We start from the raw sequence: 18,684 nt of genomic DNA on the forward strand, positions 1-18,684 counted from the left end.
GAGAGATTGAGGGCAGGAGGAGAAGGGGACGACAGAGGATGAGATGCTTGGATGGCATCACCGACTCGATGGGCATGAGTTTGAGTAAACTCCGGGAGTTGGTGATGGACAGGGAGGCCTGGCGAGCTGTGATTCATGATGTTGCAAAGAGTTGGACAGGACAGAGCGACTGAACTGAACTGACTGACTGAGAGTTTGAAAGAGGCCACATCAGCTAGGGAGATAACAGACCACCTCAGCACTTAATAGAGTGAAAAAGCAACAATTTATTTACCTTGTAATTACATAGGTTACTGATTTGGGGTGGGCTAAGGGAAATGGATTTTCTGGTCTCTGCTGAATGTGTTTAAGAGTCCCTGGAGGGCTGCTGACTTTCCTGATCTGGGCTCTACTCACCTCTCTTGAAAGCATGGAGCCTTAGCCAAGATGGTTTGTTTTTGCTCCAAGGGTCCTCTCATCCTTCAGGTTTCTGAGTTTCCTCATGCTGCAGCTCTACACTCCAAGGAGAGAAAAAGCAAGGTCTTTGAGACCTCTATTCAGGACTATCACAGTGGTGCTTCTGCTTCATTGCATTGGTTAAACCAGGTACTATGCCCAGCCCCAATTCATGTGGTGGAGAAACAGGTTCACCTTCTTTTTTTTTTTTTTTTCCGATGAAGTATAGGTGATTTACCATGTTATGTTCTGCTGTACAGCGAAGTGATTCATTTATACATTTATGTAATTTTTTGTATTTTTTCCATTATGGTGTATCACAGGATATTGAATATAGTTCTCTGTGCTATACAGTAGGACCTTGTTGTTTACCTATTCTATATATAATAGTTTGCATCTACTTACTGCAACCTGCCAATCCATCCCTTCCGCAGCCCCCTCCCCCTTGGCAACCACAAGTCTGTTATTTATGTCCATGAGCCTGTCTCTGTTTTGTAGATAAGTTCATTTGTCTCATATTTTAGATTCCACGTATAGGTGATATCATGTTAGTCTTTTTCCTTCTGACTTAGTATGATCATCTGTAGTTGTATCCACGTTGCTGTAAATGGCATTAATTTGCTCTTTTTTATGACTGAGTATTACTCCATTGTATATATGTACCACATCTTTTTTATCCATTCATCTGTTGATGAGTATTTAGGTTGTTTCCATGTCTTGACTATTGTGAATAATGCTACTGTGAACATCGGGGAGAATGTATCTTTTTTGAATTGTAGTTTTCTCTGGATATAGTCCAGGAGTGGGATTGCTGGATTGTATGGTAATTCTAGTTTTACTTTTTTGAGGAACCTCCATACTGTTTTCCATAGTGTCTGCACCAACTTACATTTCTATATTGATTCTTTTTCTTTGGAGAGCTCTGACTACTACAGGGGGATGACGAGGTGGGAACTGCTTCATGGATTAATTGCGAATTTAAACTAGAAGGATGATTGGATATAAGCAGTGAGAGAGGAGAAGATGACTTATTGGGTAACTAGTACACTGAGAAGGAGGGAAACATTTGGGGAAAATAATGGATTCTGTTATGGACCTGTCAAGTTAGAGGTGCAGTGGGGCAGTTTGAGATCATGCATGTTATTTGACTTGTAGTTGGTTAGAACCTTGGAAACAATTAAACTTGTTCAGGGAGCACATGAACAATGAGAAGAACATTTAGATGAAACAAGAACATCAGCATTTAAAGGGAAACTAAAGAAAAGTTGCTCAGGAAGGAGATAGAAAAGCAATGATGAGAAGGGCATTGAAGGAGTCCAGGAGAATGAAGTGGTAAGCAAGACCCCACTCAACCTCTACTTGTCCAGATCTTCCACTTTATGTCATGTCTCTTCCAAGACCTTACTCAGTCCAAAGCCCTCTCTTCTGTTAGGATCCTCCCCTCCAGAGACAGTACCACATACTTGAAACTGTATCTAGGTCACCATAGCATCTTTCTCTTTTCTCCCTTCTTCACTTTATTGTGCTGTCAGGGAGGCAGACCCCTGACTAGCACAAGGCCAGGTATTAGGGATCTGTTGATACGTTTTAGTCTGTCTTTCCATTTAAGTGTTGTGTGACCTTGGGACAGTTGTAATCCCTTTCTGGATTTTACTTTGTCAACCTGCAAGGTGAGGTTTATAATTTCTTGCCTTTCCCTTATTCTTTGCCTTAAAGAATTAGGCAGATCCGATGAGATCATGCATGTCAAAGTGTTTTAAAACTCATGAAGCTCTGCAGCAGTAATTAGAGTAAGATCCATTGACTTACTAGGCACTCCATGTTATTTCACTTAACCCTCACAATGTCCTTTGAGGTCAGTGCTAGTTATGTGGCATTGGAGGAAACTGAGGCTTAGAGAAATTAATTTGCCTAAAGCTACGCAGTTGGGAAGTGGCAAAGACAGTAATCAAACTCATGTCTGCCTGACTCCAAGGTTCTTAGAGCCCACATACCAAAGCCTTGTTTTCCTAATGCTTGTGGTGGTATCACATTCCTGGGCAAAGTCAGCCTTGCAGAATAAGATCAGTTTTCATACAAATGATAACATTTTTACTGCGAGGGAATCATTTCTAGTGTGGATTATAAATTCACCTTTCTGTATAATAGCAGGGCTTCAGGGAAGATGTGGGGAAAGGATGCATGTATATATCTAGTTCTTGAAGATTAATTGAAATCTTCCAATGGAATTATTTCATTTTATAAATAAAGTCTGTGAAGGTACAGTAAAACAAATCCTTCTCTAAAGGGAGTACTCTACCTTGTCAGTTTATTTTATTTTTGAGGAAGATTCACTTTTATTTTATTTTTAATTAATTTTTATTGGAATATAGTTGCTTTACAGTGTCATGCTAGTTTCTGTTGAACAGCACAGTGAATCTGCTGTATGTATACACATACCCACTCTTTTTTGGATTTCCTCCCCATCTAGGTCATCACACAGCACAGAGTAGAGTTCTCTGAGCTATATAGTAGGTTCTCACTACTTATTTTATACACAGTATCAGTAGAGTATATATGTGTCATTCCCAATCTCCCAGTTTATCCCACTTCTCTTAAACCCTTGGTGTCTGTACATTTGTTTTTTGGGTGTCATTCTCAGCAGAAGCATAAATATTTTTTTCTACTTGATCTTTAGGCTTCAGCTCAAATCTCTCTGTCATAAAGTCTTTTTTAGCCACCTCGGCCCCAAAGCCCTTTTCCTTCTCTGAACAATGTCTGTGATTAGTCATTAGAGGTAGATATATGGCCACACACAAAAAAATGAGTTATGAGGCTGACTCACCAAACCTTGGTATCAGGCTCATTACATGATCATCATACATCATCTTATTCATTACCGACCATTTCCTTTGCACACATCTTTTTCCAGCTTCATTGTAATTTTACTTTAAAATTGTTTGATCTTAAATTTCTTTATACCTCATGAAACTTTCTGCATTTTTTTTTCTCCAGGAGTTAGCTGGCTTTTGCCCTCCAGGAGTTTGTCCTTTTGAGATGGACTTAGGTGTATGAGTATATAATAAGGACGCAGCAAGGGATGGAGAGATTCATTGAAAAGGTGACATTTGAGCTGCATTTGAACCAGGTAGACATTTGATCATGAGAGAAGATGGGAAAGTCAATCCCATAGTAGAGGCTTCAGCCTCGACAGATACAGGGGAGTATGAAAGGGTACAGTGCATTTGGGGAAGGGAGAGAAATGAGGTGAGATCAGGGTGGGGAGTGGCGAAGAGAGAGGTGATGGGCAGTGAGCCCAGAAGGAGTCATACAAGTAATGGCCAAGTTGGAGTTGGTTAAGTGTCCCGAGAGCCGTGCCAAGGAGATAAAATGTGATTCCAGGCCATGGGGAACTGTCGAACCATTTTAAACAAAGAAATGTCATGGTATGTTTTAAGTTTTTTAGAAAGATACCTCTGGTAGCACAAACCTCTCAGCGTATCTGTCTGTCTGACTTGAAATATCTCCAATGTTTGCTCTTTTTTCTCTGTAGATGGGAGTTTGAAGCACAGTTGTTTCATTCATTCTGGAAAGTTTCTAGTTGGGAATTATGACCCAGTCCATGTTTTTAGCATTTTTTTTTTGTTAAGAATGACATTAAGGATTAAAATTTTTTCCTGAGACATCTCTCCTCTCTGGGCTATCAGCCTGTGCCCTACTTCTCAGTCCTAAATGTAGAGCGAGGATAAGTTTTTTCTTTTCAGAATGTCCTTGTGCGGAAAACAACGTGAGTATTGGAGATGATCCAGTAGGATCCTTTACTGGGAGGGGAAGTAGGAAGCTCTGTTCCTCCCTTTCATTCAGTGTACACAGCAGGAAGCCCAGATAAAATCCTTTTGCAAGTCATAACGAAATACTTGATGATCCCTTTTTAACTGGTCACCCCTACTTTCCCATGCTGTTCCTGGACCCTGGCATCTCCCGACATACATTGCAGCATCTGCTTCATTTTATCCCAAAGTTCCCTTGGCATCTAGAAGCCAGCAGAGACCTCACTGCCTCTTTGGACATGGCAGTGAGAAGGAAAGGGTGAAAGCTGGTGGGCTGGTTGCTGCCTGGCCTTGAACCTTGGATTTGCTATTCCACCTCCAGCCTCTGCTGAGACCCAAAGCTGTGTGTGCTTTGAGTGGTAGTCTCCTCCCAAGAAAGGCTGTGGTTTTAATGAAGTAATAGATGCTTAAAAAAAAAAAAAAAAAAAAAGAGTTGTTCTCTTTGGTGGCTTCCAAGCCTGAGGGATTGCTTAGCTCAAAGGATTGTTATTGGAATGCAGAAGCCTTGTTTGCCAAGTCACACACCCCAGTAACCCCTGATTTCTTCTTTTTTTTTTTTTTCTTGAAAATGCTACTTTTTGTATGTTGCTTGGTAACTGTAGGAGAGACTTAACTCCTTCAGCACAGAGACCTCCTAGCTTGAACTGGATTCAGTGCCCACATTATGAGATGTGTCTACACATCTTGTGATGGGGACCTGCTCTGTGTTCACTCCAGCCCATGTACCATTTGTGTGTTATGAGGGTTTTGAGGAATATAGAAGTTAAGTGAGTTGCCCAGGATTGAAAGTGAAATCTCTGAAATTTAATGTTCTTGTTGTTGTTGTTCAATTACTGGGTCATGTCTGACTCTTTGTGACCCAGTGAACTACAGCACACCAGGCTTCCCTGTTCTTCCCTATCTCCTGGAGTTTGCTCAAACTCATGTCCCTTGAGTCAGTGATGCCATCCAACTATCTCATTCTCTGTCACTCCCTTCTCCTCCTGCCATCAGTCTTTCCCAGCATCTGGGTCTTAGTTGGCTCTTCTCATCAGTTGGCTGAATTATTGGAGCTTCAGCATTAGTCCTTCCAATAAATATTCAGGGTTGTTTTCCTTTAGGATTGACTGGTTTGATCTCCTTGCTGTCCAAGGGACTTCCAAGAGTCTTCTCAAGCTTTAGCTTTCTTTAGCTCCAACTCTTACATCCCTACATGACTACTGGAAAAACCATAGCTTTGACTATACAGACCTTTGTCAGCAATAGCTTCTATCATAATGCTTTCAAAAGGCCAAAACCCACAGCTCTGATGAAACAGGGAGCTTCAGAGTGGTGACCGTGGCCTAGTGGAAAAAAGGAACCCTCACTTTAGAGCAGGTTTGGGCAAAGTCTTGAACAGTTTTGGGCAAAGTCTCTGACTTTGGGCAAAGTATTATCACGTGAACCTCAGTTTCTATATCCTTGACATGTGGACTATTGTGTATCACCTACAACCTCTGAACCATCCTGAGAATCCAATGAGACAAGGCACTGTCTTGAGATGGAGGCACTCTTGTAAGCTGTGGGAGAATCTAAGAGCACAGTCACTGTGTCTGATGCAGACCCAGTGGTTCCAAAGGTAGAATTAATTCAGTAAGATTGAGACCCTGGGGTGGGACTCTACTGACTGGGGAGGGGCAGAGATGGAGAGATTTTCTCATAGAACTGGATTAAAAATCCATCCACAGGGGGTAATAGGCCCTTGGCCAGTCTGCCATGTGATGACTAAACACTTGTGAATCATGTAGCCCAACCTAAGAACATCATGGGAGCCTGGTAAGCAGTGTCAACATCTCCCAGTAAGGGATCAGGCTTTCGGAGCATCCCTTTCATCTAAGCATACGCTTTCCCCCTCTCCTTTTCTGGCTGAGTTGCAGACTTTGCTTTTGTGGAGAAGACAGGGAGTATATACTGCTGTCTTCTCTCCCGAGACCACAGGCATTCTTAAGGATACTCCACACTCCTAATATGATACCATTTCTGGTGTCTCATTCTATGGAGAGTTTGAGCTGGGATCTCTGACTTTGCCTGGTGATGCTGGCATTGTCTCAAGAAAAGGTGACCCACCAGGCTGCCTTGCCCCTCCTGCCCCTGAAGTTCCTCTTTCTGGCCAGAGGCCTGAAGTTCTCCCTGAGACGTACTGCCTCGGTTCCATTGTCCACAGCAGCCCGTCTGCCTGGCCACAGGCTCTCTTGCATTGCAGCCAGATTCTTCCGTCTGAGCCACCAGGGAAGCCCCTTCTGCATGTAAGCGCTCACCCAAATGCTTAGGAATTTAAAACAACCAGCAGTAACAGAAAATGGGCTTAATACTGCCTTTTACATCTGAGCCCTTTTGATGTTAGTGTTGTTTTAATGGGACCGTGTTCTGGGTTAATACTCATTTTCTCTGCTGTGAGTAAGTGTCTGTGTTCTGAAAGTTGAGATGGGGAAGGAGAAAATAGGAAGAACTCATAGAAGTTGAGGGCAAATGTGGATGAAGGCCAGTGGTATGTCTGTAAAGTAGATATAGCAGCACCTGGGGCTTTTGTATGCCACACGGTGCTTCCCTGGTGGCTTAGCAGTAAGGAATTTGCCTGCCAATGCAGAAGATGTGGGTTTGATCCCTGGTTCAGGAAGATCCTCTGGAGCAGGAAATGGCAACCCACTCCAGGGTTCTTATCTGGAAAATCCCATGGACAGAGAAGCCTGGCGGGCTGCAGTCTATAGGGTCGCAAAGAGTTGGACACAACTTAGCGACTCAACCACAAGCAATGGAGATAACACACATGAAAACCCTTTGTAAAGTCTGAAGTGCCCCTCACCTGAGAAAGTTTGAAAGGTGAAAACGAGCAGTTTGTCTGGTTGGTCAACCCATATCTATTGAATGTCTGCTCTATATCACCCGCTCACTGATACTGGAATATGTCTCTTTTGGAGTTTCTGCCTTGTTGCCTCTGGGTTCCCAAAGATACCCTTAAGCATTCATTTTTGTTGTAGCCTCTTGGAGAGGGAATAAGTGAAACCAGGACATGGAGAGTTGCCTGGATAGTAAGAAACCTTTCTTGCTGCCACTTGTCTGCATTACTCTTCTCTTTATGAAGTCCTACTTCTCCAGGTCCTTGGCAAAAAATGGCCACTTCCCAGTTTCCAGCTTTATCTCACCTCCCGTTCCACTCAAAGGCAGAAGTTAAATGACTCTAATTGGATCCCAACTCTAAATTTCTGGGAGAAGGAATCAAATTGGCCCAGCTAGGTCACATGTCTGTCCCTTGTCCAGTTAAGTGTGTTGTCTTCTACCCCTGGGGGAGACTCCAGACTGGGACTGGAGTCATGTGGTTTCCACCTCACAGCTAAGGGTCCAGTCCCGTGTTGGGGAGGAGAGAAGACAATCGTGGGATATTACAGTACATGAAGCTGAAAAGGTCCTTGGCCTCATGGAGCTTACAGTCTAGCAGGAGAGAAGAACATTATACAGATACTTGTGAGATGATGAGTTCCTGGTGGCTGAGATGGTAAAAACGTCTACCTACAATGTGGGAAACCTGGGTTTGGTCCCTGGGTCAGGAAGATCCCCTGGAGAAGGAAATGGCAACCCACTCCAGTACTCTTGCCTGGAAAATCACATGGATGGAGGAGCCTGGTAGGCTACAGTCCATGGGGTTGCAAAGAGTCGGACATGATCGAGTGACTTCACTTTCACTTGTGAGGTGATAGGCGTTGTTGACAGCCAGACCCCTGCTGAGGAGGAGATTCTGGATGACCTCCCTAGGGAAGGGTGGGTCTGGTTAACCAAAAGGGGCAGGGCAGCGTGAACCCTGGGAGGGAACAAGGTGGTAAGTGAGGAAGGAGGGTTCCAGACACAGGTGGCAGAGAAAAGAAAAAGCCCAGTGGTAAGGGGGGAAAAAAAAATCTGGCCAAATTGGCAATGTGGAAGAAATTGGAAGCAACAAATATTTTAAAAAGGTATAAGGATAGGTTGATTCAGGACCATTCTCTCTGGCTTAGAATGGAAGTTCTTTGTGGACAAGGGGCTATCATTCCTGTTGTTTTTGGAACCTGTCAGCGTGGGGAGACGTTTTCATGGCAGGACACATCACATTTCATCAGGTAGTTTCCTAGTGTGATTTTTCTCCCCAGTTCACAGCTGTTCAGCTTTGAAGTCTTTTTATATGTCTTGAAATGTATCCCCTTGCCCTTCACTGGAAAGATGGATTGCGTACCCTTGCAAAGTGTACTTCTTCCCACTCCAGGTTGGCAAAGAGGAATAAAAGGGAAATTATAGTCATTTTTGAAAGGATCAATAATTGTCCTGTGTACTGCTTTTATACTCCCTTCCCCACCACCACTTCCCAGACCCTGCACAGATGTTTTCTTGGGCATTGTTGGCTATGCTTTTGTTTTGAAATTTTTGAAACATTATTGAGAGAGGAGAAGAGGAGAAAAAAAGCCCGTAATTGATTCTAATATATATTTAATTTGGCAGAACTTGAGAGAGACTTGCTGGGATAAGGCGGGACATTTCTTTGATCTCCCAGACTTCTTATCGTGGAAGGCAACAGGTGTCACAGCACGGTATGTTAATTACAAGTTGAATTTTATTTGTGTTCATCCATTCTTGGGTGTCTGTATATATATTGCTTTCTTAACTCGGTTTGACTGGATGTACTGTTTGTACATCTGCATGTGATTTTGCATACTTGAAACATCTTGAATCCATCTTCCACCTCCACTGCACATGCCCAAACACCATTGTTTTTATGAGGCCTGGAATGTGTGTATCCAAGGTGAAGACCATTCATTAAAATTGAACACATTTAAAGGAGATGTGAATAGTACTTTGTGAAATGTGACTGTTTTTCCAAAGCCACTTTTTTACGTGATGAAGAAAAGAAACATTTTAGGCCCCTAAAATTAAGGCAAGAGATACGTTTTTTTAACGAAGCTGATTTTAACTTTAACTAGATTGGTGTGTTTGTTAATGAAGCTATTTTGCTTTTTGTATCAATGTACCTGAATCATCCCAGAGTATAAAGGTATGTATATTGAAATCAATAGTATTTCTCAATAAATTTTGAGTGTTATACACAAGTCATGTGCTATCTGGCACACACCTGACAATTTAAAAAAATACTCAAGTGTGATTGAAGCTGCTGCAGTAAACAGAGTGGATGTGTGCACAGATGTGCATATATTTGGACAGATAGGACATGACCTCTCAAAGCATGCAAACCTGTTGTCATCTTGACCTCAAATTTCAGGGGATGCACAAGGGCAGGGGTCTTCTTATCTTGGAAATGACTCATAATTGCGTATAAGAAAGAAGATCATTTCCCAGAGGACAGATAAACCTGCTTCAGTGTATAAGTGTATCTTAAATTCATCTCTTTTAAATATTCTCCATTTTCCTTTTTATTTAAATTAATGAGAAGCTGGGATGGGGAGTTCCACTTTCCCTGTGCTCTTTCTCTTTGTCTCATTTTGTATGATTTGGACTTTCCTAGTGGAGAGTTGATGAAAGTATAGTATTCATTCAGCAGCAGGGCCTTCCAGAAAGTAGAAGATACATTTTACAAGGACTTTATTCATTTTGTTGATTATTCTCCCCTCCTCTTAGTGAAATGCTAGAGTAGAGGGGATTCACATGCATATAAAAATGCCTTGGCAGACCTCAGGTAGCCACCTTTCTCTGGGGTGAGGGCTCTGGAGGAGTGGTCTGAACTTGACCCCAGAACTTGCAGTTAGTCACCATCATCTGTTAACATCAATGGGGAGCCGGGGTTTGGGTGAATGTCTCATCTGGACCTTCCTCTTTTGTTGTGATAATGATTGTCTACAGTTATTTCAGGAAGGGCCTTTCTCTAGTTTTTTTCCCCCTATTTTTGTGAAGTAGTGAAGGAAGTGTTTTGATTAATTTAGCCAAATGAACCTAGAAGTCAAAACAGTGCTAATAGTGTGGGTAACAGTAACAATCTGTTCGCCTGCAAGCCTTGAGGACTTAAAAGCAGAACTAAAGATGGCAGAGGACCTCAGTTTTCCTTTTCTTTCCTTGGGTGTTAATCAGTCCAGTGTAATGATGTCTTCCTGGGTTTTGTTTTGTTTTGTTTTTTATTTAAACCTTCTTATTTTGTATTGGAGTATAGCGGATTAATAATGTTGTGATAGTTTCAGGTGTATGACAGAGTGACTCAGCCTTACATATACATGTATCCATTCTCCCCCAAACTCCCCTGCCCTCCAGGCTACCACATGACATTGAGCAGAATTCCCTGTGCTGTACACTAGGTCCTTGTTGGTTATTTTTTTTTTTTTCTTTTTCCTTGTTGGTTATTTTAACTGTCAATTCCAAGCTCCCTGACTGTCTCTTGTTTTTTTTCTGATGGTGCTAGATTGTCCACACCCCCATTTCCAAGTGTCTGATGCCATGTTAAGACACCAGGAAGCTTGCTTTTGAAATTAGATCTGGCTCAGATAGAGTCAAATGCTGTGACAGGCATATCTGCTGTGGAGTTACAGCCTAACTTATCCTCAGTTCTGCCACACAAGAGTTTGGTGACCTTGGGCATGGCCTTCCCTTCTTTGTATCTTTCCTTATCTATAAAATGTACCTTGTAAGCCTATTGGCAAAGTCCTGTTAAAACAGTTTTTTCCAAACTAGCCTGCTTATAGGAATCAGCTGATTAATTCAAAGCCCAAATCCCCAGGACTTCCAGTTTTAAACCTACTGAATCAGAATCTACGTGGGATACCTGGGAATATGTGTGATTAACAAGGGCCCCAGGTAGTTACATGGTCAGGCAAGTTGGGACAACAGTGCCTAAAGAGTACATGGAAGTAATACGTGATGATAAGTTGGTCCATTCCTGCGAAGGATTGGAAGTGTTTTAAAGAGTCAAATTAATTTAGTGAGTTTAAAAATGGACAACTTCTGGTTGGCTTATCAGAACATGCTTGGGGGCTTCTGTTGCCCACCCATGACAATCTGAAACCCTGAGGATGCAGAAAGATTAGTGCTCAGAAATGACTTACTGACTAGTCCAGTCATCCGTGCCATTTTTTCCTTGACTGAGACACTCATGACTCATTGTACTTAGTATGAATTTGCAGACCCCTTCCCCACCCTTTGCCCATACTCGCCAGCACCTTCAGAGGCCCCTCTTCCAGCTTCCCTTTCCTGAAAAGCTGAGCCACAGACCTTGGACCCTGGGAATCACATTCCTCTTGTTAAGATGGTTGCCCTCTCCCTGGCACGTGTCTCTCTTACATCTGTCTTTACTATTATTTCTTCAAACTCTTCGTTCTTTCTTTCTTCTCTGTTTCAACTTGTATGATCAGGGTGAAATAGGAAACCTCTGAACTTTCTCAATTATAAACATAATTGGGGGAATGACAGTACTTACTCCATGGAGTTATTGTATGGACTGACTGAATGAGGTGACAGAAAAACTTCTGACACAGCGCTGAGAAAGTTTTTGAAAGAATTAGCAATTTTATTTAGTTTTCTTTATCGATTTTGGCAGGGGATCTTTGCATTAAGTTTCTGGCATAGCAGAAAGAGGGAAACCCTTGTAGTCAGGGGACCTGGGTTCAGTGTCTCTGCCATGTACTGTCTGTGAGAAACTGGAGGAAATTACTACTGATCCCCCCAACTCAAATTCAGGTCCTCATCTGGACATCCGATTAGGGTTAGAGGTACTGTGGCTAAAATGACACATAGGATTTAAAGAGTTCGTAGTTCTTGTAATGAAAATTCCCCATTGTCTGTCCATCTTCTAGAATAAGGAAGATGAGGATCTGTGTTTGAATGTACCAATGCCAAACAAACTTTGGGCAGTGGAAAATGAACTTGGCATCCTCTGCGCCAATGAGAGGGTCAGATTTGGTGTTTATCTGGCTCTTATTGTGATTGTTTTGGGAGCTTTTGGGTAAATGGGTGCCAAAAAGGCTAGAGGGTGGTTTTTTTTTTTCCCTTTATTTTTTCTTTATTATTCTAATGGAGTCATAGCTAAAAAGTGATCAGATTTCACCTTGTCTTAAGCCTTCAGACTTGCCTTTGGCAGTGACTGTGTAGGAAGTCTTCCTCTTCCTCTTATCTGTTTTTCTCTCTCCTCTTGCTTGCCCTGCACCCTTTATTTATTGATTTTATCCTCCAAAATATGACAGCTTCTCTTGTTTATCTGGGTCAGTGAGAAAATCATCACTCTGGCCTTTGGTTAATTTGTAAGTCAGCTCCATTCTTTTCATCGTTGTTCTGGTTGCTAAGGTGTGTCTCTTTTGCGACCCCATGGTCTGTAGCCTACCAGGCTCCTCTGTCCATGGGATTTCCAGGTCAGAATACTGGATGGGTTGCCATTTGCATCTCCAGGGGATTGTCCCAACCCAGGCATCAAACCTGCATCTCCTGCGCCTCCTGCATTGGCAGGTGGCTTCTTCACTACTGAGCCACCAGGGAAACCCATTCTTTTCATTATATCGATGAAAATAATTATTGCTATTTTTGTTAATAGTAATTTATATAATCATCATCATCATCATTTATTGAGTGCATGCTCTGTATCTGAGCTAATATTTTAACAAGTGTGAACCCCATTAGTCCTCCTAACCATCAGGTAAAGCAGGTAATGTTATCACCATTTTACCATTCAAGAACTGAAGCTCCATGTTTTAGTAATTTGCCACATCATAGCCTTTAGTGGCTAATAGTCCAAAATTTTGGTAACATGAGAAATGGGAAGTCAGAAATTTGTATAATAAAATTTTGTGTAATCAGACAAAACCATATATGCATATAAATCTCCCTAAAGAGATTTGAAGTGACTAGTAATAGAAGATAAAAACAGTGATAAAGATGTTAAAAATGGAATGAAATCACAATGGAGTGAAATATTAATAGAATAACATAAAGTTAAGAACATCATAGAAACTATGTGGTTCTTCTTAATTACCAACAGATTTGTTTCCAAACTTCCTAGTCACCAAAGAAAAAGTGAGAACATAATCAAGATGAACTGCGTGAACAGATGAGAACCCAATTGCTGTCCAGGAGTAGAACTACTTCTAACACTGGGGTCTGAGAGAAGTTCCTCCTAGATTATCAAGGATTAGCAATACTCTGTCAACTATCTAAAAGTATGTCCTTTTAAATTCAATTATAATTTCAAGTAGGCTTTATGTTAAATTAATTCTCGATTTACAGAAAAGTTGTGAAGATAGTGTGAGAGTTCCCATATACTTGACACCCAGTTTCCCTTATTATTAACATAGTATGTTAGTGTGAAACATTTATAAACAATTGATGAACCAGTGTTGCTCTATTATTATTAACTAAATTCTGTACTTAGTCATATTTCCTTAGCTTTTACCTAATGGGCTTTTTTTTAATTCCAAGATCCTATTTCAGATACCACATACATGTAATCATATCTCCTTAGTCTCTTCATGGCTTTGACAGTTTCTCCACTTTCTCTGTTTTTGATGACCTTGATGGTTTTGAAGAGTGGTTATATATATTATAGCATGTCCCTCTAATGTAATTCGTTTGATGTTTATCTCATGATGAGACATGAGTAGTATGTTTTTAGAAGACTACAGTGCCATTTTCTGTTGAGTACTATTATTATCATATCATGTCATGTCATATCATATATCATATCACATTATATTATATCAAGGGTACATACTGTTAGTATGATATCCATGTTGATGTTGACCTTGATCTTGTGGCTGAGGTATCTATCGTTTGTCAGGTTTCTCCAACGTAAAGTTACTCCTTTTCTCTTCCTGTCCTGTACCTTTTGGAAAGAAATCACCATTCACGGTCCACAACAAGGAGTAGAAAGGAGTTATGCTTGTTTTCTTAAGGATAGAGTTATGTACATAAATTATTTTGAATTTTCATAGGAGATTTGTCCTCAATTAATTTGTTTTTATTGCTTAGGACTAAAAGAAATGATGACCAGGTTCCTTACACACGAGACTGTTTGGTTAGTTTGCTTTAGAAGTTATATGTTAAAATTTCTGAGACTTTCCTGTGGCATGTGGGAAACCAGGACTAAGCTTCTAGAATCTCAGGTTCACTTTTCCTCACATTTTGTAAGGACTAATATATGCTATATAATATATAATAATTAATATAATCATAATAATATATAATAAATAATATATGTTATATATTACTTCTCTCCCCCTTACCACAATGTAAAATTCTGTGAAGGTTGTCGGTAAATATTTTCTACTTTAAGAGATGAATTTATGTTCTGTAGAACTGTAATCTTTTTAAAATGGCATTTATTGTCCAGATTTTCATGGTTCTCTATGTTTGGGGTTGATGGATATTGATATATTGTTATTTTCCTTATGGTTATTTGTTAATCTGTTAGGAGAAGATTGTGGCAGGTTATTGATCCAAATTTATAGTCATTTTCCAAGTATAATCTCTGAGATTTCAAAAATTTAGTAAAATTATTTATACTGTTATTACTGTGTTTTGTTTACTATAAATCTGCCTTGCGTAATTCATTTTACTCATTATTGTATTTTCCATATCAATAGATATCTGAAAACATGTTTTTGATACCTGTTTAATATTCTGTCCTATATCTGTATGATATGTCCGTGTCAATTTTTAACCTTAAAATGATTGCTTATTTTAATGTGTATTTATATTATTAAATGCAGTTACTTTTTCTTATATTTATTAACTACTTTTTCTATTAAGTTATGCCAATTAACATCAATAACTATTAATATTATAGGTATCAATTACCTATTTATGTCAACTACTAATATTTATATTGGATTTCAGTGTTTTCTTAAATATTGGTGAGCATTCATTTTTTTTTTTTAATTTTTTTTTGAGCATTCGTTTTTTTTGTTTGTTTTAGTATTTCTCCCAAGGTATTATTTTTGAAAAAAAATTTAAAGCTACAGAAAAGTTGAGAAAATGATATATGGAACACCAAAGTATCTTCACAATAAACTACATTCATCAGTTAATGTTTTTGTTGCATTGTGCTCAGAAGTGCTCTGACATGCAAATATGTGTTTATTTTGCTAAGCCATTTATAAATGGATCCCAAATACCATATGTTCCCTCATAAATTCTGCAGTGTGGTCCCCAAGAGTGCTGTCCTTCTCCTAACCACAGTGCTGTTAATCACACTGAGGACAATTTGCATTAATCCTCACTATTTTTGGCTTTCCAGGTGGTGCTAGTGGTAAAGAACCTGCCTGCCAGTTCTTCCCTAATGGCTCAGATGGTAATGAATCTGCCTGCAATGAAGGAGACCAGGGTTCGATCCCTGGGTTAGGAAGATCCCCTGGAGTAGGAAATGGCAACCCACTCCAGTAGTCTAGCCTGGAGAATTCCTTACAGAGGGGCCTAGCAGGCTACAGTCCATGGGGGTCGCAAGAGTCGGACACAACTGAGTGACTAACACTAACACACTCACTGTGTAAATTCCCAACAGGTACCCTTTGGTTGGGGCTTTCCTGGTGGCTCAGACAGTAAAGAATCTGCCTGTAATGTGGGAAACCCTGGTTCAGTCTCCCAGTCGGGAAGATACCCTGGAGAAGGGAATGGCAACCTACTCCCATTTCTTGTCTGGAGAATTCCATGGACAGAGGAGCCTGGTGGGCTATAGTCCTTAGGGTCATAAAGAGTTAGACACGACTGAGTGACTTACACGCACATACCTATTGGTTAAGTGTTCACTCACCTTTCCTTGCCATTGGGGTTCTGACTGATAGAGACCACATAAAGAGCATATTAGCTCTTTATGAACAGTGAAATGAGCAATGAAAACCTACCTTATTATTTTAGAAAATACTCATTAACTTCTAATGTGTAGAGCTTCTAGTATACTGGATGGATAAAACAACTCAGAAATGAGGCTAAACCAGCAACCACGTATGAAGGTGTATGTGTACTTATGTGGAGGAAGGCTGGCCTGGTATGCCAACCAAATATCAAGTCAAGTAACTGAGTCAGCAACATGAATGCAGATGCCGCTCAGGTGTGCTTTCCTGAAGCCAAGGCATGCTGGTTGCACCTGATCATAGAGAGCAACGGTGTGGGCTCCATATTATTCTAAGAATGACTTATCACCTTATCTTTAACACAGTGACCCCTTAAAACATGGCTTAATATATTCCAGGATCATAGCTGTCAGATGGACTTCCCTTACCCCCTTGGAGACAATTAAGTCAGGGGCTCTGGGGTGCAGTCGGCCCTGCTACCTCTGGTGCTGCTCTTAGTGGAGAGAGCCAGTGGGTGGCCATCTCATGCTCCCTACGGGCCAAGACAGCAGCATGGGAGGAAGGAGGGAGAGACTTCTACGATAGTATCTGCCTCTGGTGACGTGCCTGCTGTCCACATCCCTTCCTCAGTACTTGATGTCCTGATCACTTCTCTCATTGCATATCTAAGATAAGATTTGATTAAAAAAACAGCTTTATTGAGAAAGAATTCATATACTATACAAGTCACTCATTTTTATAGGCCAGTGCTTTTGATAGATTATTTTATGAGTTATAATAGCTAAATATTTACAGCATACAATTGACCATTTAAGCCATTTTAAGTATACAGTTCAATAGCTCTAATTATATTCATGGTGTTGAACAGCTGTTACCACTATCTCCAAAACTTATTACTCAAATACAAATTCTAACCATTAAGTAACAACTCCCAGTTCATTCCTTCCCTCTGTCCTTGTTAATGTCCAACCTACTTTCTATCTTTATGAATTTGCCTATTATAGATATCTCATATAAGTAGGATTTTATATGTCTGGCTTATCAATATTGCTTTCAATATTCATCCATGTTGTAATGTGTAAGAATTTCCTTCCTGTTTATGGCTGAATGATATTCCATTATATACATGCACTGCACTTTGCTTTTCCATTCATCTGTTGGTGGACCCTTGATGGGTAATTGGGTCATTTCTTCCTTTTGGCTATAATGAATAATGCTACCAGGAATATTGGTATATATTTTTGAGCCTCCTCTTTCAGTTCTTGTTGGTATATAACTAGGAGTTTAATTGCTGGGTCACATGGCAATCCCTTGTTTAGCTTTCTGAGGACCCACTGAACTTTTCCATAGCAATTGCATCATTCAGTATTCCCACCAGCAATGTATAAGGATTCTGATTTCTCTACATCTTCACCAATACTTGTTTTCCTGTTTTTTTTTTTTTTTTTTTTTTTAATTATAGCTACTTTCATAACTGCAAAATGGATCCTCATTGTTGTTAATGACTTGATTTTTTTTCTTAGCAATCTATTGAATTTAAGGAAAACTGAATTTAGGTCATTCTAGAGGTAACATTTTTTTGGCCATAACTTGGTTGAAACTTGACAAGGATTCTAGAGGTAGTATCATAAAATTAAAGAATTCTGAGAAAAATTTCATTTATTTCTGATATGATTGATGCAAAAACTCTTTGATTTCCATTATTTTGTGGTTATGTTCTCAGAACAACAGTATAAAACAGTTCTAGGTTCTATGAAAAATGATTCCGTCATCCTCTTGCATCAGCTTACTTTTCAGTATCTTTAATAGTGCTGAGAAATGGCCTGTAAATATTAGATTTCCTTTATCCTTATTTTTTGGGAAAAAAGAGTTCTCTCACTCTTACAGAAGAAACATGATCCTTATCTCTTCACTAATGAGTAATAGAAATAATAGAAAGTTTAAAATCACAGTGGTTTGAACACATAAGTGTTCATTCTCTTCTGTAAATATATCCAGATGTACAGTCTTGGGCTACTTTGAAAGTCCCATGAAGTCATCAAGGACACTAACTGTTTCGGCATTTTTACTTCAGTATCCTCGGGCCTGACTTCTGTCCTCAAAGACTTCTCATGGCTTTGAGACCTCAAAATGGCTGCTGGAGTCTCGGATTTTCAGCCCACATTCCATGTAGCAGGAAGAAAGAAGGTGGGAGTTTCGTAAAAAGGATGTACACACCTGAGTTGGCCTTTTTAAATAGCATTCTTTGAAGATCTGCATAATACTTTTGCTTGCATATCATTGGTTTATGCTCGCACGCAGCTAGAGTGGAGCCAGATAAACTCGAATGCCTTGTGACTTGAGTAAAATTTTTCCTCTTGCTACTAAAGAAAAAAAGGGGAATTAATACTGAGCAAGTAAAAAGATAAGCACAAATTGTTATTTCTCAGTAAATATTGATATCCCAGATACTGGTTTATAAGCCTTCTGTGATAGTGACAGAGAGAAGGGTGAGCATGGTAGAGGTCATAGAGGAGGTGATGTAAATTTGAAACAACCTTAGTTTACAATTTCCTTCATCTATCCATTCATTCACTCACTCTTTCACTTATTCTTTGTGTATGTATTAATAGACCACCTAAGAGGCCTCCTCTATCTTGTCTAACAGTAGGTAGGGACACATTTATTTAAACTGTACAAATTCATGT

At 40.1% G+C, this 18,684-nt stretch overlaps 1 protein-coding gene across 10 annotated transcripts in view; it reads left to right on the forward strand.

The window, feature by feature from the left end:
• Positions 1-18,684, forward strand: part of FGGY (FGGY carbohydrate kinase domain containing) — a 483,924-nt gene that overhangs the window by 66,210 nt on the left and 399,030 nt on the right. For all 10 annotated transcript variants that reach the window (XM_043461161.1, XM_043461164.1, XM_043461163.1 and 7 more), the window contains one exon: positions 8,727-8,815. In XM_043461161.1, the coding sequence (XP_043317096.1) occupies positions 8,727-8,815 (89 nt within the window). The remainder of the gene's footprint in view (positions 1-8,726; positions 8,816-18,684) is intronic.

This window comes from Cervus canadensis, chromosome 2 (assembly GCF_019320065.1).
Source record: "Cervus canadensis isolate Bull #8, Minnesota chromosome 2, ASM1932006v1, whole genome shotgun sequence".
NCBI lineage: Eukaryota > Metazoa > Chordata > Mammalia > Artiodactyla > Cervidae > Cervus > Cervus canadensis.